The 25528-nt window shown below is 39.0% G+C and overlaps 1 protein-coding gene across 2 annotated transcripts; it reads right to left on the reverse strand.

The window, feature by feature from the left end:
• Nucleotides 1-278: 278 nt before the first annotated feature.
• LOC145085878 (secondary thiamine-phosphate synthase enzyme) lies at nucleotides 279-2904 on the reverse strand. 2 transcript variants are annotated; one of them, XM_079023554.1, is made up of 8 exons: nucleotides 2584-2903; nucleotides 1528-1588; nucleotides 1334-1428; nucleotides 1230-1263; nucleotides 1086-1140; nucleotides 958-1000; nucleotides 781-855; nucleotides 279-528 (listed from the first exon to the last, which is right to left on the reverse strand). In XM_079023554.1, the coding sequence occupies exons 1-7, from the start codon at nucleotides 2794-2796 to the stop codon at nucleotides 784-786; spliced, it is 573 nt and encodes a 190-aa protein (XP_078879680.1). In that variant the 5' UTR covers nucleotides 2797-2903; the 3' UTR covers nucleotides 279-528; nucleotides 781-783. The 2 variants fall into 2 exon arrangements, with proteins under 2 accessions (XP_078879680.1, XP_078879681.1); XM_079023555.1 differs by having other exon boundaries at nucleotides 335-528; nucleotides 777-855; nucleotides 2584-2904.
• Between the last annotated feature and the right edge of the window lie 22624 nt (nucleotides 2905-25528).

The following is a 25528-nucleotide window of genomic DNA, read 5'->3' on the forward strand; positions in this document are numbered from 1 at the left end:
ACTCATGTACACATCATTACTTGTTAACGACAACATAAAAGAAATCTACCATATAGGCTTACATGAGGACCAAAAGAAACATAATAATTACCACTACACCAAGGTATAAATAAATAAACTGAAATACTCTAAAATCAAGGATAAATGCATATGAAGGTGTTGCAATTCAATACGGTTCTTACAACCAATGGTAAAATTCACAACAGGTCTCATATTCTAAGATTATATAAACTGTAATGTCTTCTAATTGCCATTGTTATTATATAGATTTGTAACCATAAGCCCTAATAAGTTGATGATTTTGATACAATAAAATAAAGTTTATGCAACAAGATGCATCAAACATGCGTTAACTTTTCCCACAACATCATGAGTTTTTTATCAAAGAAAAAACATACAAAGCATACAACCTCATTCACTAATGTCATTTCCACTTGTCACATTCATGACTTAAGCAAATCTCAAGCCCCTTTGCCATTATATTACATACATTATTATATTCCATGTTGCTAGCATCTTCACACAAGTCTACAATCAAAGACAAAGGTATGATAGGCATAGACAAAATAATAATAATAATAATAATAATAATAATAATAATAATAATAATAATAAAGTAAATTACATTTTTGGTCCTGGCTTTCTCAATTTTAGTACCAAAAAGTTCTTTTCAAAATTGTTCCAAGCAAAACGGCTATATTTCCAATAGTTGCTTATACTAAGGGACCAAAAATGTAATTTAGTGTTTTTATAAACACAAAATATATTATGAATACTTGCACCTTAAATTCCATTTAGGGTGATGACAACTTTCCGTGCAGTAGGTGCATCACGATGCTCACACAGCCATATCCCCTTCACAAAATGCATTCACATCATTTTATCAAATAATGACCACCAATATTATTATATCAAGAAATCATTAATTATTTTTTCACCCAAGAGTTTACTATTGACCTGCCAAGTTCCCATGTTAAGCTGTCCATCTGTAATTGGTATCCTGACAATTTATAAGTGTCAGTGGAAGTGGAACTGATGAACACATACGAAGAAAAAAAAAACTAATATATAATATCCATCCTTACGTGAGAGCACACCCAAACATTGATGACTTAATGTGTGCTGGCATATCATCTGGACCTGCATTGCATATAAACAAACTCCATGTCAGCAAAACCAAGAAACATGCACATCACATGATTCATGAATCATGAATATAGAAACGTAACCTTCAATGGTATGTTTCCATGGTGCAGATCTTCCCTGAAACAAAACAACACTCAGTGTCAGTGTCAGTCTTAGTATCATAAGAAAAGAAAAACAACAAACCTACCTCTGGGACAACTCTGTTGAGAAAAGTTTCCGTGTCAGCCCTGACATCTGAGTCGTAGTTTTCATTGATGGTCAATGATGCACTCGTGTGCTGCACTGTTTTCAAGGATGGATGCATGCATTATTATTATTATTAAAAAAGCATATGTTTGTTTAATGATGATCTGTTGTTTGTTTTTTAGTTCGCTAACTTACAAAAGAGATTTGCAAGACCACATTTAAATCCAGACAAATCTTCTCCAATTTCCTTCAAGATCTGGTACAACCCATGAGTAAATATGTATCAATTATCTTCACAAAATGAGAGACCAAAGAGAATGTGATACTTTTGATAACTGATATTGTTTGCTTTAAAAGAACTCAAACGAATATTAGTGATTTTTAGGGCAGCTATATAAATATTACAAGACTGGGTGAAAACCAAATGAAAAATCTTTTTGACACATCAACATTCTTCTAATCATTGGAGCCACATGTCATAGTCAATTGACAGAATAGTTAGCCCTTAATAATATGACATTAGATCATGAGCAAGACTTCACTAAGGGCATCCACAATCCATTAAACTCTAAGGAGTTCAACGGATTGCCACATCAACATTTCAGTTTTTATTCAACTATACTCTTTATCATCCACACTCCATTAAACCACTCAATGATCATCCAACTCTCCTATTCAACTCCTCTCCATGTCATCACTCACACTCCATTAAACTTCTATTCAATCTTAGTCATCATCTATTCAACTCTTATTAACCCCCATTGTGGATGCTCTAAGTACAGATGACAGATTTCTCATCGTGACAAATTGGACAAGACTCAAGAGTCGTGGATAAAATATGAATCTTCTCCATTTTTTGTCTCTCATAAAAAAGATCCTTTCCCTAATTTCCATAGAACCCTAATTCTATGGAAATGAACTGGAGCAACGCCATTGCAAAATCTCAATCAGATGTTATTCATTGGGATTTCAGTTTCTCCTTTCGATTATACTATCCAGAATAGTACCAAATAGAGCAGCATATAGGAGCCCGTAGACATAATTAAATTACACTGAGATGTTACTGTTGTACGCATAATCGGTACACGTCTCTCTCTCTCTCTCTCTCTCTCTCTCTCTCTCTCTCTCTCTCTCTCTCTATATATATATATATATATATATATATATATATATATATATATATATATATATATATATATATATATATATATGTGAATAAAATAAAAGCATAGCTTAGTAAAGAGTATTTGCCTTGGGAGTTATAAGATGACAACCACGTTTCTGAGGAGGGAGGGTTATTGTCTTCTGAGCCCATTTCGGAGCCGCCATGACCGAAGGATCGCCGAAGGTTCTCGGCGTCGGAGTATAGAGAGCTTTCACCGGAAACGAAGATTTCGCCGACCTTTTGACCCCACCGAATGGAGCTGCGGCTGTTGCTGACGAGAATGACACGGACGATTGCATTTCCACCGATTGCCCTTATTTTTGAACCGAACACACTCGCTAGTTAGCGAAAAAGTGAATCTGGGCTTGTGCGGCGTAACAGTGATACACGCAGCTTCATTTAAATTTTGACCACGAAATAAGGCATGAAGCCCAAAAAGTTTCCTGAGCCATTATTTTGTATGGTTTATGCTCCGCGATTTTTCCTAGTCGATTATTCTTTAATTCAGAATTGTGTTTATCGTTGAATATATATATATATATATATATATATATATATATATATATATATATATATATATATATATATATATATATATATTTTCATGAACGTACTCTCTCTATTAATGGGAACTAACGGAAAAACTCGGGCTTCGCCACATGTCTTTTTTGTGAAAAAAAATATAAAAGTTTTGACTGTAAAAACCAAAAGTGTCAAAATGGTTAAAGAATTAAAGGGGTTAGAATTAGCAAGTTTTTAGAAAAGAGACCAAAATTGTCATTTCCTTAAAGTTTTGTGGCAAAACTCTAAATATTAAAAGGTTCCTAAAAAATGTAAAAAATTTGATTCCAATGACCAAAAGTGTCAAAATTATGAAAAAAAATGTAAAATTTTTTATTGTAAAGACTAAAAATGTCAAAATAACTAAAGAATTAAAGGGGTTGGAATTTTAGATTAGTATGGGCTTAGACATACATCGTGTGTCTATATATATATATATATATATATATATATATATATATATATATATATATATATATATATATATATATATATAATAAACCATTTTAGTGAGATATATGTCTATATTGAATGGGAGTTTATAGTCATATATCATAAAAGGAGATTGTAATATGGAAAGCAATTTAAGTTTGATGTTTTTAATAAATAATGAATAATGTATGTCAAAACATTAATATCCAATAACATTAATTACAATTTAATACATAACGAAGGAGGTGAAGCATATAGTTGACGGTGGGGCATAACACCCACTAGCCCCTTATTGGCTCCGCCCATGCTCAAGTATTCCATCGGGAGGAAGGTTTTCAATGTCTAAACCGGATCAAAACTCAATAAACAAATATTTAGAAAGCCCATTAATGAAGATCTTACTCAGAGTTGGATGGCATGTGATGAACTTGAACATAGCCCAAAGCCACTTTGTCAAGAACAAAGTGTATGTCGATCTCGGTATGTTTTATGAGTTAATGGTGGAGCGTGTTAGCAGAAGGGTAGCCAACACCCATATTTTCATAATATACAATCATAGTTTTGGTCGGTGAAAAATGTAGTTCTCGAAGAAGGTTTCAAAGCTAACAGATCTCCACCACAACATTTGGCCCCCTTTAATACTTCACATTGACATTGGATCGAGATATAACATTTTTGTCACTGAAAGTTTGGTACCAAGAAACAAACGGCAACCCTAAATGGATCAAAACCAACAAACGCGAAAGGCGTTAAGTTGTAGTTCATGGTCGAGAGTGTCATGGATGTAATATAGAATGCATTTAAAGTGTTGAAATCCGATTTCTTACGGTTATACTTGAATACACATATTTGAGGAATTATGCATGGCATATCATGATGGTTAAAAGTAAGGTACTTGAGAGTTCAACTCTCACTTGGGATGAAAAGTATAAGTTTAGGAGTAGAGTAGTGGTTGCGTGTGTAACTCGTTCTACAAAACTTGAGAGCACATATTAGGCTACTATAAAAAGTTATATTCATCCGTCTAGATGTCCAAGGTATCGAGCTTACATAGGTATCTGACAGATGCGTGACGTACTTTGTAGTTAAGCATACGTGTAAGCTTGAGGATCTTGATGACATATTCTTACTAATAAACACGTCATTTATGTTTTATGTGAATTATATACCAAGAAAATAGTCAAGCTTCTCATGATCTGTCATTAAGAAATCTTAACGGGTTCTAGAAACAGTATATGAAGAAGATACATATAGAATATAAAAATTTATGGATTTAATGGAAATACATATACATATATCTTTTTAGAGATTGATCGTGTCGTTAAAGTTTATCATTGACTTATATACATAATTTTCGCAAAACCATGATATTTGCAATTATATATATATATATATATATATATATATATATATATAGAGAGAGAGAGAGAGAGAGAGAGGCAGAGAGAGAGAGAGAGAGAGTAAGTGTGTGTATGTGTGTGTGATGTGTGAATGTGTTTATATATATATATATATATATATATATATATATATATATATATATATATATATATATATATATATATATATATACTAATTGCTCAAGTTTTAATTTATAAAATTGATTTAATCGCAACCGGACTAATACACGCACTATGCAGTGAACATAATCATGCAATAGTATAACTATAGTAAGGCCATGTGTCGAACACTTGGGGAACGATAGTGAATTAGAATTATAATTTTTATTATAGGTTAAACTAAACATGCAAAAACAATAAAAAGGGGGTTTTGATTTTTAAATTCCAGTGGACATAAAAGAATCATTAAAACTGTCAAGATAATTAATTTGAAACAAATCACTTCGGGTAATTTGGTTTAGATAAAATCACATCTCAAAATCATAAATAATTACTAAACGGGCAATTAACATTTATTCATTATACACTAATTCCTAATATGACTAGTTTCTAGGTTTAGACAACTAATCATTTGGGTTTTAAGACTTTTAATTGCAATGATTAGGTGAACTAATTATCTTAAAAATTAGTGCTCAATTCGTATTATGAGAGACTTGAATTATTAGCATCAAAGATCATGAAGTTACTACACATAAATGGTCATCATATATATTCTTACACATTAAAATTGCAAACTTTCCTATTTGAGCATAGGTTTTATCAAACACTAGTCATACAAATTTTATGAATCTAAAATTAATATAATTCAAGCAAACTTAGATAGATTGATTGTCTAATATGTGAATTACTCAGCAATAAATAGTAATGCAAGCTACTTTAACGCATAAAGATCTCTTATAAAGCGAACATAATAAATTAAATAAGAATAAATAATCTAAATAACAAATTAATTTATAATCTCAATGGTTCATCTAGTCTAACACAAAGTAATAGAATTTTGAAGTCGTAAATCATAAAGTAAAACATATGAAAGTTGTAATGAAATGCTAATCTCGGTTGGAACAACAATCCGAATGATTTTCGGCATGATTTAGCTCTCTAATCCTCTAAATCTCTGCTCCATATCAACTTAACGGCCCTCCAACATCCTTCAAGACCCTTAAAACGATAGCAATAGATGTTACTTCTTCAACCAAGGTGGGTTACAAATCTGAATCCCCCTTTAGTGTAACATCCTAAAATTCAAGGTCAAAATTTTCATTTTTAATTAGGTTATTACACAAAATCAAAGTGTGAATAATCAAAATATAATATTATGAAACCATATCAGAGAATAATCCCAAGGATCTCGTATGCGGAAAACATAGTATGATGCACTGTGACCAAGCCGGCTCCTTTCCTTTGAAACAAAGTACCTGAAACCAAAACTGTAAACCGTAAGCACAAAGCTTAGTGAGTTCCCCCATCATACCACATACCACATAACACCATCGGTATCTCTCAACCAGTAACTGTCATCGGTATCTTTCAACCGGTAACTGGGGACTATTTCACCCCTACCACTATCACATAATAATATGTCATAAACATACTAATCATGTACTAACATCATAAACATGCTGATCACATACTAACATAGCATAAGCATACTGATCACATACTAACATATCATATTCATACTAATCACATACTAACATATCATAAACATACAGATAAGCATTGCATGGGTTTTGTATACCCCTTCGGTATCTTTCAATTGGTAACTGCCATCGGTATCTTTCAACCGGTATCTCCCATCGGTATCTTTCAACTGGTATCCGCCATCGGTATCTTTCAACCGGTAATCGGGGACTATTTCACCCCTACCACTATCATATAATATCAGGATACAATCATACAGTCAGGCATTTCTGGGGTACTGACCTACCCTTCAATCCTAACGACCGAGTCAAGGAAGAACTATTCCCTGCTACTACCACTAACACACATAGCATATCACATAAGAATATCTCATAAGCATGTCACATAAGCATACCAAGATAATTATCATAAAGACAATTATCTACCAATTACCCATGTTGGTGGGCCGGCATTGTGGCCTTAGACCCACCCCTACTGGAAGGTAACTCACCTCACACTGCTGAAGTCTCGTAGACACAATCCCACACTATTGAAGTCCCGCAGAATTCAACCCCAGCTGCTGGATGACAGATTTCCAAACTGTCAACACCAAAATAACACCCAATTAATAATTGGGTCACAACACATATCCATTAATTCATACTTGGTTAATTACTACATTACCCCAAGTTTGGCTTTATTCAAGCCCAAGGTCCAATCCATAGGCCCAAAGTCCAACTAGGAATCAAGGCCCATCTATGGCCCAATTTTCCAAATTGGGCCCTAGCCCCTTACATGGGCCTTACCCTAGGCCCATTAAATTATTCTAGTCTAATTGCTCGATCTTGGATGGCCCATTAATAACCCAATCATCAAGGCCCAATAGAAAGGCTCAACAATAAGCCCAAGTGAAACTAGGGTTTCTCATAAAATGATGGTGAGGGTTAAGTTTCCTACTTAACCCATTAAGGGTTTCATCCACTAAGGACTTAATCCATCAAGTCCAATATTGCTTAGATTAATAATATCTCAAGTTATTAAATAATTCCCGTGTGTCCCGATTAATTTCCCTAAAATTCGGGTTTTGATTGCATTAGGGTTTTCCAACCTAAATATTAGCCCATTTATTAATTTCTTGGAATTTTAGGTTATTTAGGGCTTTATTGGGCCTATCAAGCCCACTAGAATGTCATCAAGCCCCTTAGGGTTTTATTGGGTCAATTAGAGTCCATTAGACTCATTAGGGTTTTCACTAAGCCCATTTGGCTTCATTGGGCCCATTAGGCTAACCAGGCCCATTAGGGTTTCAAGCATCCCCAATCGAGTCAACTCACAAGACAAGCACACCGCCACCCGACACGGCGGCCGGTGGCGGCAGTCACCACCTCACGGTGGTGGTTAGGGTTCCTTTTTCATTATTCCAATTTATGATTACATTTTACAACTCTAATCCCAAAATAAACACACTAAACAAACTAATCACACACACACACACAGGAAACACATGGCAGCACCCACCACTTTACGGTGATGGTAGTGGCGGTCCTAAGCTTTCCAGCTTGACAAACACACATATAATCCTAGACTGCATACAACACTCCAGCCACCCGCCTGGTGGCTCAAGGCGGCAACAGCAGCGGTAGAAACAAGAAGGCGGCGATGACATCCACCACCTCACGGTGGTGGCGGTTCTCTTGATTCCCAGCCAAGAAAACCCAAGCACACACTTCGCTATCACGATCTGAAGAGCGATACTTTCCCCACTCGGCCACTACAGTTGGAAAGCGACGATCGGAAACCCAAAAACGGCGACCAACGTCCACCATCGGTTCCCGTCGATGTACACGACGTCAGGTCGCAGAAAGGACAAAGAAAAAGGTGTAGGTGGTGGCAGCGGACCTTACCGTGAGCTCCTTTCCACTCACGACTCGCGTAGACGAATGTAACCACTTCACGGTCTCGGCTGATCGGAAAACAGATGAAAAAGAGTGGTGGCGGCGGTTGTAGCTTCGTTGCTTCCGGCGAGGTTATGAGGCAGTCGATCGGTTCTTCAGCGTGTCTCGGGTTCGTCGGCCCTCATCAGGGATACATCTCTGGTGGTCACAGGTGATGGGTTTGAGCCATAAGAACTTTACTATGTGCACATACAAACCCTAAAGCTTGGATCTAGGTTTCTCTAATTGAACATGCAATATATCCAAGACTTTCATGGCTAGATCTAATGTAAACAAACAATCAATACATGTAAGAACAGATCTAGAAGAATACCTTGAGTTATTTGTTTGAAAACTTCTTCTTCTTGGAGCTTAGAGTCACAAATGTCACTCCTCTAATGGCTTACAAACACCTACTAGCAAGAAGATGATTTGAGAGAGAGAGAGAGAGGAGGAGGAGGGTGAGAAATCGGCCCTAGGGCTCCTTGCCTTGCATGAATGCCGATTTCCTTCACCATATGCATCTATTTATACTATGAGCTCCTAGGGTTTCACCTTAAACCCTAATTGAATAACTTAGCCTCAAAGCAATCCAATATTCCCTCTAGATAATCCCTTGGACGATTTGTAGGTGATCCATATCCTTAAAATCGTCCAACCCTATATCCATAAGGATTCTTAGCCCAAAATACAACTATCACACATTTGACAGTTTATGCCCCTTTGTACAATTAATCTCTTTAAGTCACCAAATTAATTCCTAATTAATTTATGACTTATATTAATCAAATAATATTATTATTCCTTTAACATATTATTCTTATAATACATTAATAATAATATTATCTCTTCTCTCTATATAAATCATCTTGTCTAAGTTGCTAAGGTGAAGGCAACCCAAAAGAACCATGCACAATCGGGTCAAGTACTTACCAAATATAGTTACAGCCTTAGACACTAATCCAACAGTCTCCCACTTGGATAAGTCTAGTAACTATAAGTGCAAACCCAATCCGATTAGCAATCGTAGCTCTCAAAGACGTTGTCAACTCTGATCTTATCAGTATCATGTCCTTTAGATAAGGGATCGTACAGTCCTCTGTTAAGATATTGTGCAGACAATTTTATGGAACTAATTGTCCAGCAGTTGGTTTCTCGATCTCAGATTTATTTGACATAGAACTTAATTGAACACATCAATTCAGTCCTGACCGGGCCCGACACATAAGTCAAATCAAATCATCGAGCGGCCATGATATCGCTTTTACCCTCTTAGGATAAAAGTAACAGATAAACTTCGACTTATATGCATTTACTTATTCACTAATCAACTATACACAACAATGCGTTTTATAACATCAATTTACTGATGCGGTTTCACATTATCAATGCACAACCAATTAGTAAACAACAAATCATATATCTTGGTTTTAAGACCATATGATATTATCGTCTTGCGATCACCTTTTTGTCACATTCCATAAGGTGATTCTAGCAAGCACGAGTTTATTCCAATGCTCAAAACTTATTCATAAGCACTCATGAACGTTGTAGCAAACTTTTGCTATGTCTAACACCATTTAGACAATCTACACACCAATTCATGACAATCTTCATTCATATCTACTTCCAACATATGAACGATTGTGGACTATTCAAATAACTCGATTATTCTTAATAAACTTAATTATTCTGGAAGTCAAAACATGCAAAGTGAAACAATAGTTAAACAATCAACATAAGATATCAACTTTCTTATAAATAATACTCCTTTATTTAATCATCAAATGTCAATTACATTTATCTATTACATGTTTCTAAAATTATCTAATCTAAACTAATATCATCCTTCAGCCCAATGCTCCTAGCGTGCTGCAAATGCTTAACCCTACTCAGTCCCTTCGTAAGTGGATCTGCTGGGTTATCTTCTGATGATATCCTCTTAACCACGAGGTGTCCTTCTTCTACTCGATGTCTAATAAAGTGATACTTTCTGTCTATATGTCGAGATCTACCATGATCCCTTGGTTCCTTGGTCAAGGCAACTGCTCCTTCATTATCACATAAAATTTCCATAGCCTCCTTTATGGCAGACACAACTCCAAGGTCACCAATGAAGTTCTTCAACCATATCGCCTTCTTCGATGCTTCGCTCGCTACAATGTACTCTGATTCACACGTTGAATCAGCTACAGTTTCCTGCTTGGAACTTTTCCAAGTTACCGTTCCACCATTTAGAGTAAAGACCCACCCCAACTGCAAACTGTAGTTGTCTCTATCGGTTTGGAAACTGGCATCACTATACCCTCGCACTTTTAAGTCATCACTCCCTCCGAGGAATAAGAACCATTCCTTGGTCCTCCAAAGGTACTTAAGTATATTCTTGACCGTAATCCAACGAGCTTTGCTCGGGTTCCCTTGATATCTACTGACCATGCTCAAAGCAAAGGCCACATCAGGGCGAGTATAAGTCATAACATACATGATCGAGCCAACTGCGGAAGCGTAAGGTACTCGGCTCGTCTCTGCTATCTCGGCTTCGGTACTCGAACTTTGAGTCTTACTCAATTTGGCATTACTCTGTATCGGTAGTTCTCCCTTCTTCGAGTTTTCCATACTAAAACGTTTTAGTACTTTATCTAAGTAAGTATTCTGACTAAGTCCTATTAGTCTCTTACTTCGTTCTCTCACTATCCTTATTCCCAAAATATAAGAAGCCTCTCCGAGGTCCTTCATAGCGAAGCACTTCCCGAGCCAGCACTTAACTTCCTGCAGAGTCGGGATGTTGTTTCCTATGAGCAGTATGTCATCGACATACAAAACGAGGAAGCTAACTATACTCCCATTGGCCTTGACATATACACATGACTCATCTTCGCTTCGTACAAATCCAAACTCTTTGCCTTTCTCATGAAAGCAAATATTCCATCTACGAAATGCTTGCTTAAGCCCATAAATGGACTTCTCAAGCTTACACACTCTATTGGGATGCTTCGCATCAACAAAACCCTCTGGCTGAGCCATGTAAACATCCTCAACCAACTTCCCATTAAGGAAAGCGGTCTTGACATCCATTTCCCATATCTCATAGTCATGAAATGCAGCAATGGCTAGCATCACCCTAATAGACTTAATTTTCGCAACTGGTGAGAAGGTCTCATCATAGTCAACTCCGGGAGTTTGAGTAAATCCCTTCGCCACCAATCGTGCCTTATAAGTGTGTACATTCCCATCCACATCAGTTTTCTTCTTGAAGATCCATTTGCACCCGACCGTCTTACGTCCGGGCATGTTGTCAACCAAATTCCAAACTTGGTTTTCATACATGGACTAAATCTCGCTGTCCATCGCCTCTTTCCATTTCTCAGACTCTGGGCCTGCCATGGCTTCCTTATAGCTATTAGGTTCATCCAGATTTATTAGTGTACCATCACTAATATACGTGTCTCCTTCGGTAGTAATATGAAAACCATAAAACTGAGGTTGAACTCTAACTCTTTCGGAACGCCTAAGAGGTAAGGACTCGTCAATTGGTTCAACCGGAGTTTCCTCCTCGGGTTGAGCGCCAACGGTAAAGGTTCCTTCATCACTCGATTCTTGAATTTCTTCAAGATCGATTTGCCTCCCACTGTCTCCTTGGCTTATGAGTTCTCTTTCCCGGAAAACCCCTCTCCTCGCAACGAAGACAACATTGTCACTCGGTCTATAGAAGAGATATCCAAAGGATCTTTGCGGGGAGCCGATGAAAATACAACACTCACTACGAGGTTCGAGCTTGTCGTGAGTTTCTCGTCTTACGAAAACCTCACAACCCCAAACCTTGCTATGTGCCAATGAGGGAGCTTTCCCTGTCCACACCTCGTGAGGTGTTTTGGCAACCTTCTTTGTAGGGAATCTGTTAAGGATATGGGTGGCAGTCTCTAAGGCATACCCCCAAAATGAGATAGGTAGTGAAGCACGACTCATCATAGAACGAACCATGCCCAACAAGGTTCGATTACGCCTTTCTGCCACACCATTCAACTGTGGTGTCCTAGGTGGCATCAATTGTGAAACTATTCTGCATTCCTTGAGATAGTCATGGAATTCAAGACTTAGGTACTCTCCTCCTCGATCGGATCGAAGCATCTTGATTTTCCTGCCCAATTGATTCTCCACTTCATGCTTGAACTCTTTGAACTTTTCAAATGTTTCTGATTTGTGCTTGATTAAGTAAATATACCCATATCTATTATAATCATCGGTGAAAGTCACATAGAAGCGGTTTCCATCCTTTGTGGTGGATCTAAAGGGTCCACATACATCGGTATGTATGAGATCCAATAAACCCTCACCCCTTTCACACGTACCAGTGAAGGGTGACTTGGTCATCTTTCCAAGCAAAGAAGATTCGCACGTGTCATCTTCCCTAAGGTCGAATGACTCTAACACTCCATCCTTTTGGATTTGGGCTATGTGTTTCTTGTTGACATGTCCAAGACGACAATGCCACAAAGATGCTTTATCCATACTATTGGAAGAATCCATACACAACACATCATTTCCTAGGTTATCTACAACCATAATAGTTTCATACATTCCATTACAAGGCATTGCTTCAAAGTATAAAACACCATTTAGATAAGCATAAATAGAACCATTCATATTATTAAACGAATATCTAAATCCTTGTCTAAATAAAACATGAAATGAAATGATGTTTCTTGCCATATCTGGCGAGTAGCAACAATTATTTAAATCTAAACCTAATCCATTACTAAGCACTAAAGAATACACTCCAATCTTGGTGACAGGCGACGATCTTCTGTTTCCCATCATTAGATTTATTCTTCCATGCTCCACATCCCTATTTCTTCTTAGCCCCTGCAAATAAGAACAAATGTGGTAACCACATCCTGTATCAAGAACCCAAGAAATAGCATGCGATGAATCATTAGATTTAATTGTGTATATACCTGCGTAAGACGGCTTGATCTTTCCATCCTTGATGGCTTGCAGATATTCCGGGCAGCTTCTTTCCAATGCCCTATTTTATGGCAATGATGACACTCTGCCTCCTTCGGGTTAGGGTTGGGCTTAGCAGGATCAACCTTGGTCCCACTAGAAGAGGAACCATCTTGGGACTTTCCCTTGCGGTGGCTCTTTGAAGGAGCCTTCCTCTTCTTGCCCCTTCCCTGCCCTATTGCCAAAACAGGAGCAGCGGTTGGTGCGGGATTGGTGTAACAGACATCTCCTTGAGGTTGCTCTCAGCAGTTCTTAGGAGTCCTTGGAGTTTGCTTAGGGTGAACTCTTCCTTGTTCATGTGGTAGGTCATCCTAAATTGATTGTAGCATGAGGGCAAGGAGTGAAGAACAATGTCGATAGCCAAATCCTCCCCAAAGTTAACATTTAACTTGCGAAGACGATCAACATATCTTTGCATCTTTTGCAAGTGCACGGTTAACGATTCTCCACTTCCCATTTTGGTGGTGATCATGTTGGTGATGATCTCATAGCGCTCTTGCCTCGCGCTTTGGTGGTACCTCTGCATTAAGTCTTGATGCATTTCATAGGGATACATGTCCTCATAGGACTTTTGGAATTCTTGGTTCATAGTGGCTATCATGATGCAATGGACTTTCGTTGCATCACGTTCGTGTGTCTTAAAGACAGCCATCTCTTCGGGAGTAGCGATTCCTGGGTTGACCTTCTCGAGCTTTTCGTCGAGGACATACTCTTTGTCCTCGTACCGTGCAATGGTGCGAATGTATCGTATATATTCGCTAAAGTTCGTTCCATCGAAGGTCACCTTTTGGCAAAGACTCATTAACGTGAATGAGTTAGCAGCAACGTTGTTCGTGTTTGACATCTACAAATTGAAAGGACAAAGTTGATTAGAATTGAATCCCTAATTAAACACCCAAAATGAAAAATTAGGTCTAGGACCCAACAACATTATTCACATATTAGAAAAGGGATGCCGTCATCCAGCCCACAAATAATTTGGAGGTAAGTGAATGACGATTCACTAATTCTTCACCATGAAAAACATAACCTTAAGTTTTAAATGCATTGAGAATTCCTAGATTTTCCTTGAGATTAATTGAACTTTTCAATGGCATGTTTAAATCTCGATATGCCCCTCTCGTTTGTGACTGGGATGCCGAGGATCACAAAGTGGGTGTGAATAACCATGCAAATCTACATGGTGCCTTCATTGTTACAATTACCTATTCGATGTGTCGGTAAACCACACACGCTCCATTGAACTATGATAAACAATGAATCACCCTTTGCCATCTTTTCTTAGAACCAATTAGTGTGTCGGTAAACCACACACGCTCCACTAACTTCTTAGCAAGGGTGCAAAGTGTAATTTCATGGAATTGCATCAATTCACTTTTGCCTAAAGTAACTAGGATTGGGAATTTTTGAAAAACATGTAGTTACTTTATACTTTAACATTATACTTTTAATGAGGAGTGAGAGTTGCCCTATTCTACCCGTTCGGCTAACGGCCCTCCACCAGTCAAGCAAGCAGTGGGTGTGAGTGTACACCCATTAAGCGCCAATTTATAGGCCGCAACCTTATACCCACTGTGACAACCTGAAATTTCCATTTTGTACGAACATTATCAATACAATAGAAGGTAGACCAGTTACAGTGAATTTCAGACTTTTCCGAATAAGTTTGTGTATATTAGGGTTTACGTTTAAGGAGATATCAGGAGAGTGGATGCACTTGGGTTAGTGAAACTCGATTATTTCAAAACTTAATAATATTAGAGTTCATTTCCGGAATAAAAATATTTTCTGCCAAAAATATCTCAGGACTATAAATAGATTTCTGAACCAAATTCATTCATTATTCACATTTCCAACTAGAGAAAAGCCATTTTCTCTCTCACGGATCTTCGGGCTTTCGCCCCAAATCGTGAGTACACTTCTCTAGTTGTCTTATAATGCTTATTATATGCTTAATAACATAGATTACATGACAAATCTGTGAGACTCGGGAGTTTACCGCCCAAGAACGTTCTTGGAGAGTAAACTCCAAAATGAGGCTTAAATGCTACCTAGTCCCATTTCCTTGACAAGTAACTAACTTAGGCTTGTATGTATGTATATTTGAGGCTAGAAAACAATCAAAAACACCAAGCTTAGGGTGTTCACGGCCCAAGAACTTCTTGGACCGTGAACTCCAAATTCAAGGGCCAAAAGGTGCCCTAATTGCTCCTAAAGCCTTAGACATTAACCCCCATTTAATCCTAGCTAATTTGTGGACTTTAAAACATCAAAGACACCTTCAAAAGGGAGTTTACGGCCCTATTATTTTGCTTGGGCCATGAACATGAAGCAAGGGCACCAAAGTGTGCCTAGGACCTTCATTAGCTTAAAACAAATGCCTAGAAACTATCCTACTTGTGCTTGGAGCTTGAAAACACAAAAACACCCATCCCATGAGAGTTTACGGCCGTAAACTCTAAGGGAATTGGCCTTGGGGCCGTAAACTCCTCAAGGGAGTGTTTCTATGCCCTAAACTACCCAAAGAACTAAGCCACCAAGAAAGACTTATTCTAGAAATCAAATAACATTTCAAAACACCAAGTACCACCAAGTTGGGAGTTCACGGCCGTAAACTCAAGGGTTTACAACCGTAAACTCCTTGTGTGGAGTTTATTGAGTGGTAAACACATATATAAGGCCCTTGGAAACTTTAAACCCCCTTTAGCCTTGTCCTACAACAACCTAGAAGCAACCCTTAGGACTTATAACACTTATACAAAGTGTTTACATGTTCTAGAGTGTCCCAACTTATTTCATTAGTTATTATTTGACTAATTAGTTATATATATTCTCATTATATGATAACTAGGCTCGTGCGTGTGAACAAGCCTCTGTTTGCCACCTAGTACAGTATTCGGCACTTCAACCCAATCTACTCACCACAAGTGAGTTCATACCCCTTTAATTAACCTTTGAAATACTTTTAAATGTTTTAAATGCTTTTATGGGGGGGAATACAAGTTAAATACTTATAGTTATTACATCAATCACATGTGATTAATAACTATAAAACCAATTATTTTATCACTGTTCAAACTGTTTATCAAACTACTTTACTTCAAAATGTTTTACAAACTCTTTTCTTACCAAATACTTTTATTTAAACTTTGTTATACTTCTTATAAATTGCATGCCCATATATTTATAGATATATAAGAAATGTTTAAAGGGCTTAGGAAGGCCATCCGCCCTATTTCCTTTTCCTCGATTTGGATGTGGTCTGGTGGGATGTCGGGTAGCCGTCCGAGGGTCGTTTCAATATTAATTATATATCATATATGCATATATAGACATAAAAGTACTCCCATATTCATGTGTATTAGTTACATCATTAGTAAGTTACCATCGGGGTAACACAGGATCATACTACTACAATTTCTAGATCAATGAGTCAATTCATTCATGAGTCAATACTTATTACTATGAGTACATATACAACTATACTAGAAAGAGAACATATACAACTATACTAGGAAGAGAACATATACAACGATACTAGAACAAGTAACATTACATTACATATACACGAATACGTTAACAATTGTGATCCACTGTATCGGAGCATGCCTTAAATGTCATGGCCCGAGTTGTAGCCAGAATTCTCTTGGAGGGAGAGCGTGAGTTTGCGTATAGATCTATACTGGATTGACTATCCTACACCTTACTGCTAGCTACAGCCGGACCTGCAGGTCTGTGGGTGCCAAACGTCATTCCGTTTTACGACCATTCGTATGTCGTTGTTACCAGTCAATAGTATGGTGCAATTAATCACATGATACCTTAATATAATTCCGGTTTAAGGTAGTTAGTACAGCAGTAGTTCCTATAATACAACACTACAGTACTACAATAATTTACCCATTACATATATTTAGTGATTAATTCACTTAAACATTAATGTACAAACTATATTTTGTTAAATGATAGTTACACTTGGGAAATTACACACTTTTACAACAAACAAGCATACAAAACAGTTAAGCCTTGGTAGAAGGCCACTTTAATAGAAAATATAGGTTTTTCTGAGAGATTCAAACTTTTACAAACACTTACAAACATTTACATACATTTTACAAACTTACACTTGAGACATGTTCAAACGTTTTGATAACAAACACCGACACTAAAATACTTATGAACTCACCAGCTTAATGCTGATAAACTCTTTCAAAATAACTTGTATTCTCAGGTCATCAGTAGACAGGTACCGAGGCCAGCTTTTGAGAAGATCGGGCGCATCCAAGACCCATCTTATTATTTTGATTTACATTATTTTTGGTGTCTATAACTGTACAGAACACGCTTGTATTAAAATTATATATTTAATGCAATGGATGATGTTGTTTGCTTATTTACTTTTACTGTGTTGTGATACTTTACATGACGTCCTCCGCACCAGAACGTTTCCGCCATTCTTGGTTTTGGGGTGTGACAGATTGGTATCAGAGCATTGTTTATAGTGAACCAAGTATATCAACCCATAAAAGATATACTAAACTATAAACCCATTAGTGATTAAAGCACTCTGACCAAGAGTCTATACTTTAAATATTAAAATATTTAATTAAGTATACTAGTCTGCATTCATACTAAAATCAGTGTCACAATGACAAGAACAAAAGTATTACGATTGTTAAGTATCACAAGTGAGCTCGGGGATGTATGGTCAGTCCTGGGAATGGCATAGCCTAATCAACTATGCTGGTCCGAGGAGTGATTAGCATATGCCCTAGAATGGTTGTGATATGTTAACAAGTCAAAAAACTTACCAACAATACCACAAGAAGATCAGTAGAACCTAAACTTAAAATACTATAGGTGTATTTTGTACTACTAGCTATATATATATATATATATATATATATATATATATATATATATATATATATATACTATATTCTTATACCTCTCTTCTCGCGTACATTTCAATGGCTGGATTCCATCACGGCGACCCGTACTTTCCAAATGATGGCAATGCAGGGTGGATCGAAGAAGAGCCCGAAGATGAGCATCCAATCCCTTTGGATGATCACCTCGCGGAAGGCTTTTCTGATGGATCTGACTCCGAGCCTGAAGTCAACAACCTACCGCTAGTAGGTCAAGCCCCGAACAACAACCCCCGACCAGCTTTTCCAGGTCCTACACCCTTGTGGGCAACCAAATTGAATCGCTGGAGTGACGAACAGGGTCAACCCTTACCTTACTTTGGGGACCGAAGCTTTTACAACGTCAGCGAAGGTGAATCTGCTGACCGAGCTCTGCCCGTCATTATCCGCAGAATAGCTCGTAATGTTGAGCAAGGTCGAGCAGCCATCGACCGGGTCATGGAGATTGATGCCAACTCTGGTGTCAATACAGTCCGCATCCGCCGTCTTGAAGAAGACATGGAACGGACCTGGAGAACCAATGATACCCTGCAGCAATAGCTAGCTGCCTCCCGAGCTGAAGTCTTGGAACTTCGAGCCCGTCAGAGGGCTCAGGAGCGACACCTTCAAGGGGTGTTTCGTCAGATGGCAGATCTCAGGGTTCGCCCGAGGATTTCCCATCACCGTTAGAAGATGTCTAGTACATCTCTATCTTTTGGTTAAGGAATAGCCTTTAACATCTGTGCTCTAAGTAGCACTTGTCTGTAAAATATTCCTAACTTTCAGTACTCTAATTAGGAATCTAAGAACTGTCAAACGTTTCCGTATAGTATGATGTAAGACCTACTGTTAGGTCAATTTTCCCTGAACTTATTACATCGGTAATACCAGTATTATTGACGTCTATCTAATCTATGGGAAAAATCTGTACACTTGTGTTTTCCTACTAATATTCTTTGTTGTGATCTCAAACACTCATTCAAACTGTCGGGCTATGGTTAGTTAGTCCATGTGTCACTCTCACCTTACTTACAAATTGATTCTTACCACTTTGCTTATCTTTATAAACTTATAGCTGAAAGATGCCTCCTCGCAAATCTCCCCGGAATAACCCTGCACCTCCACCGCCTCCTCCGCCTCCGATCATCGATACTGCAGCCCTGAATGCTGCCGTAGCTGCAGCAGTGGCAACTGCCATGGCTCAGTATCACTCTTCTGATGCCAGCAGAGGTGGAACCCCTGTTTTAATCAATTCCGGTTGAAACCCCTGTGCGCTCGAGAGAGTTCTCCTACAAGGATTTCACCAACCGCAAGTCGAAGTCTTTCCATGGCACCGGCGGAGTCATTGCCCTCTCACAATGGTTCGAGAAGACTGAATCAGTCTTCGAAATCTGTTCATGCCCTGCTGCGAGCAAAGTCAAATATGTCGCATGCACCTTTGAAGGAAAGGCCCTGACGTGGTGGAACGGTCACGTTAAAGCGCTGACTCTCGTAGTAGCGAATGATATGGGCTGGGAAACCATGAAGGACCTCATGATTGAGGAATACTGCCCGAGGGGCGAAATCCAGAAATTGGAACAGGAACTTTGGAGCCTGACCATGAAGGGCACCGACGTGGTTGCTTATACTGCCAGATTCAGCGAACTGGTGGCCCTCTGTCCCAATATGGTTCCCACCGAATGGAAAAAGATCGAGAGGTACATATGGGGGCTAGTGCCTCCGTATCAGGGGAATGTCCTATCATCAAACCCCGCTACCTTCGACAGTGCCAAGCGACTGGCACAGCGACTCATTGACCATGGAGTCAAAACCCCTGCAACAACAACCACCCTAGCCATCCCGGAACCCTCCAAACCCGCTGACACTAAGCGGAAGCTCTGGGACGAAAAGAAGAAGAAACAACGAGCTGCCAAAAAGCAGCAAATTGTGGCAGTGCATGCTGCGATAACCCCTGCTGCTGCTACTGCTCCGGTAAGGCAGTATGCTGGAAGTTTGCCTAAGTGCAACAAATGCAACTTCCACCACAACGGCCCCTGCCGTGAAATGCAGTGCTCTAACAGCAGCAGGAAAGGACACACCGTCCGTTTCTGTAAATCCCCGGCGAGGCCGATCACCCAAGTCCCCCGCTCTGGCGCGAGCCCGACCTGATATGGATGTGGCGAAGCAGGCCACTATAAGAGGGAGTGCCCCAAAGTGAAGAATGTTGGAGGAGCAGGGAGGGTACTAGCAATAGGCCATGGGGAAGCGGTTGCTGACCCGACAGTGGTGACTGGTACGTTCCTCCTCGATAACTCCTATGCATGCATTCTATTCGATAGTGGAGTGGAGCGAAGCTTCGTGAACCATAAATTTGCTCGCATACTTAAGCAACAACCACGCACACTTAAGGAACAATTCACAGTAGAAATGGCTAATAGAAAAACTGAAAGTACGAATAACATATACTTAGGTTGTACCCTAACTCTAGATAACCATTCATTCCCAATCGACCTTATGTCGGTCTCAATAAAAAGCTTCGACGTTATCATCGGCATGGATTGGTTAAGTCTTCATCGCGCCTACATCATGTGCTACGAGAAAGCAGTCCGTCTAAACCTTTCGTCTAACAAAACTCTTATCGTCTACGGCGACATACCCGATGCGAGTCTTCGTATTATATCAAGTATTCAAGCACAAAAGTATCTACATAAAGAATACCGTGCATTCCTTGCTCACGTCGTCGATACGAGCCTCAAGACGAAAGAACTAAAGAACATCCCAGTAGTAAGCGACTTCCCAGACATTTTCCCAGAAGAGCTACCTGGATTACCTCCGCAACGACAGGTCGAGTTCAGAATCGACTTAGTCCCAGGAGCTACCCTAGTAGCCAAGTCGCCCTACCGATTAGCACCAGCAGAGATGCAGGAACTATCCGGTCAACTTAATGAACTGCTCAGCAAGGGCTTTATACGACCAAGTTTCTCACCTTGGGGAGCACCGGTCTTGTTCGTTAAGAAGAAAGACAGATCATTCTGTATGTGTATCGACTACAGAGAACTCAACAAACTGACGGTCAAGAATCGTTACCCTCTGCCTCACATAGACGATCTATTTGACCAACTCCAAGGGGCGAACTACTTTTCCAAAATTCTTCTACTCGATGTCTAATAAAGTGATACTTTCTGTCGATATGTCGAGATCTACCATGATCCCTTGGTTCCTTGGTCAAGGCAACCGCTGCTTCATTATCATAGAAAATTTCCATAGGCTCCTTTATGGTAGGCACAACTCCAAGGTCACCAATGAAGTTCTTCAACCATATCACCTCCTTCGATGCTTCGCTCGCTGCAATGTACTCTGATTCGTATGTTGAATCAACTACACTTTCCTTTTTGGAACTTTTCCAAGTTACCGCTCCACCATTTAGAGTAAAGACGCAGCCCGACTGCGAACGGTAGTTGTCTCTGTCGGTTTGGAAACTGGCATCACTATACCCTCGCACTTTTAAGTCATCACTCCCTCCGAGGAATAAGAACCATTCCTTGGTCCTCCAAAGGTACTTAAGTATATTCTTGACCGCAATCCAACGAGCTTTGCCCGGGTTCCCTTGATATCTACTGACCATGCTCAAAGCAAAGGCCACATCAGGGCGAGTACAAGTCATAACATACATGATCGAGCCAACTGCGGAAGCGTAAGGTACTCGGCTCGTCTCTGCTATCTCGGCTTCGGTACTCGAACTTCGAGTCTTACTCAATTTGGCATTACTCTGTATCGGTAGTTCTCCCTTCTTCGAGTTTTCCATACTAAAACGTTTTAGTACTTTATCTAAGTAAGTATTCTGACTAAGTCCTATTAGTCTCTTACTTCGTTCTCTCACTATCCTTATTCCCAAAATATAAGAAGCCTCTCCGAGGTCCTTCATAGCGAAGCACTTCCCAAGCCAGGACTTAACTTCCTGCAGAGTTGGGATGTTGTTTCCTATGAGCAGTATGTCATCGACATACAAAACGAGGAAGCTAACTATACTCCCATTGGCCTTGACATATACACATGACTCATCTTCACTTCGTACAAATCCAAACTCTTTTCCTTTCTCATCAAAGCAAATATTCCATCTACGAAATGCTTGCTTAAGCCTATAAATGGACTTCTCAAGCTTGCACACTCTATTGGGATGTTTCGCATCAACAAAACCCTCTGGCTGAGCCATGTAAACATCCTCAACCAACTTCCCATTAAGGAAAGCAGTCTTGACATCCATTTGCCATATCTCATAGTCATGAAATGCAGCAATGGCTAGCATCACCCTAATAGACTTAATTTTCGCAACTGGTGAGAAGGTCTCATCATAGTCAACTCCGGGAGTTTGAGTAAATCCCTTCGCCACCAATCGTGCCTTATAAGTGTGTACATTCCCATCCACATCGGTCTTCTTCTTGAAGATCCATTTGCACCCGACCGTCTTATGTCCGGGCATGGTGTCAACCAAATTCCAAACTTGGTTTTCATACATGGACTGAATCTCGCTGTCCATCGCCTCTTTCCATTTCTCAGACTCTGGGCCTGCCATGGCTTCCTTATAGCTATTAGGTTCATCTAGATTTATTAGTGTACCATCACTAATATACGTGTCTCCTTCGGTAGTAATATGAAAACCATAAAACTGAGGTTGAACTCTAACTCTTTCGGAACGCCTAAGAGGTAAGGACTCGTCAATTGGTTCAACCTGAGTTTCCTCCTCGGGTTGAGTGCTAACGGTAGAGGTTCCTTCATCACTCGATTCTTGAATTTCTTCAAGATCGATTTGCCTCCCACTGTCTCCTTGGCTTATGAGTTCTCTTTCCCGGAAAACCCCTCTCCTCGCAACGAAGACAACATTGTCACTCGGTCTATAGAAGAGATATCCAAAGGATCTTTGGGGGTAGCCGATGAAAATACAACGCTCACTACGAGGTTCGAGCTTGTCGTGAGTTTCTCGTCTTACAAAAACCTCACAACCCCAAACCTTGATATGTGCCAATGAGGGAGCTTTCCCTGTCCACACCTCGTCAGGTGTTTTGGCAACCTTCTTTGTAGGGACTCGGTTAAGGATATGGGTGGCAGTATCTAAGGCATACCCCCAAAATGAGATAGGTATTGAAGCACGACTCATCATAGAACGAACCATGTCCAACAAGGTTCGATTACGCCTTTCTGCCGCACCATTCAACTGTGGTGTCCTAGGTGGCGTCAATTGCGAAACTATTCTGCATTCCTTGAGATAGTCATGGAATTCAAGACTTAGGTACTCTACTCCTCGATCGGATCGAAGCATCTTGATTTTCCTTCCCAATTGATTCTCCACTTCATGCTTGAACTCTTTGAACTTTTCAAACGTTTCTGACTTGTGCTTGATTAAGTAAATATACCCATATCTATTATAATCATCGGTGAAAGTCACATAGAAGCGGTTTCCATCCTTTGTGGTGGATCTAAAGTGTCCACATACATCGGTATGTATGAGATCCAATAAACCCTCACCCCTCTCACACGTACCAGTGAAGGGTAACTTGGTCATCTTTCCAAGCAAACAAGATTCACACGTGTCATCTTCCCTAAGGTCGAATGACTCCAACACTCCATCCTTTAGGATTTGGGCTATGCGTTTCTTGTTGACATGTCCAAGACGACAATGCCACAAAGATGCTTTATCCATACTATTGGAAGAATCCATACACAACCCATCATTTCCTAGGTTATCTACAACCACAAAAGTTTCATAAATTCCATTACAAGGCATTGCTTCAAAGTATAAACCACCATTTAGATAAGCATAAATAGAACCATTCATATTATTAAATGAATATCTAGATCCTTGTCTAAATAAACCATGAAATGAAATGATGTTTCTTGCCATATCTGGCGAGCAGCAACAATTATTTAAATCTAAATCTAATCCATTACTTTCGTTGCATCACGTTCGTGTGTCTTAAAGACAGCCATCTCTTCGGGAGTAGCGATTTCTGGGATGACCTTCTCGAGCTTTTCATCGAGGACATACTCTTTGTCCTCGTACCGTGCAATGGTGCGAATGTATCGTATCTATTCGCTAAAGTTCGTTCCATCGAAGGTCACCTTTTGGCAAAGACTCATTAACGTGAATGAGTTAGCAGCAACGTTGTTCGCGTTTGACATCTACAAATAGAAAGGACAAAGCTGATTAGAATTGAATCCCTAATTAAATACCCAAAATGAAAAATTAGGGCTAGGACCCAACAACATTATTCACATATTAGAAAAGGGATGCCGTCATCCAACCCGCAAATAATTTGGAGGTAAGTGAATGACGATTCACTAATTCTTCACCATGAAAAACATAACCTTAAGTTTTAAATGCATTGAGAATTCCTAGATTTTCCTTGAGATTCATTGAAGTTTTCAATGGCATGTTTAAATATCGATATGCCCCTCTCGTTTGTGACTGGGATGCCGAGGATCACAAAGTGGGTGTGAATAACCATGCAAATCTACATGGTGCCTTCATTGTTACAATCACCTATTCGATGTGTCGGTAAACCACACATGCTCCATCGAACTATGATAAACAATGAATCACCCTTTGCCACCTTTGCTTTGAACCAATTAGTGTGCCGGTAAACCACACACGCTCCACTAACTTCTTAGCAAGGGTGCAAAGTGTAATTTCATGGAATTGCATCAATTCACTTTTGCCTAAAGTAACTAGGATTGGGAATTTTTGAAAAACATGTAGTTACTTTATACTTTAACATTATACTTTTAATGAGGAGTGAGAGTTGCCCTATCCTACCCGTTCGGCTAACGACCCTCCACCAGTCAAGCAAGTGGTGGGTGTGAGTGTACACCCATTAAGCGCCATTTTATAGGCCGCAACCTTATATCCACCTTATAGACCGGCTTCGTGAATGAGGCCTACTAACAGTAAGACTAGAATTTTAATTATACTTGTATATTTATTAAGCCTTTAATAATATAATAGTATAGGGTTGAATTTTAAACTTGTAAAACTCTATGGGTTGAAATTTAAATTCTTCTAAATTAAGCTTTTAATCACAAAATTCAAATTTCAAAACTTTCGGGATAAATTTTGAACTTTTCAAAACTAAAAGGATCAAATCACAAATAATTCAAATTAAACAATTAATTTCATAATTATCTATATTTGACCTAATC

The sequence above is a fragment of the Lactuca serriola genome, chromosome 2, assembly GCF_051521515.1.
Source record: "Lactuca serriola cultivar US96UC23 chromosome 2, Lser_US96UC23_V15, whole genome shotgun sequence".
NCBI classification, from domain to species: Eukaryota; Viridiplantae; Streptophyta; class Magnoliopsida; order Asterales; family Asteraceae; genus Lactuca; species Lactuca serriola.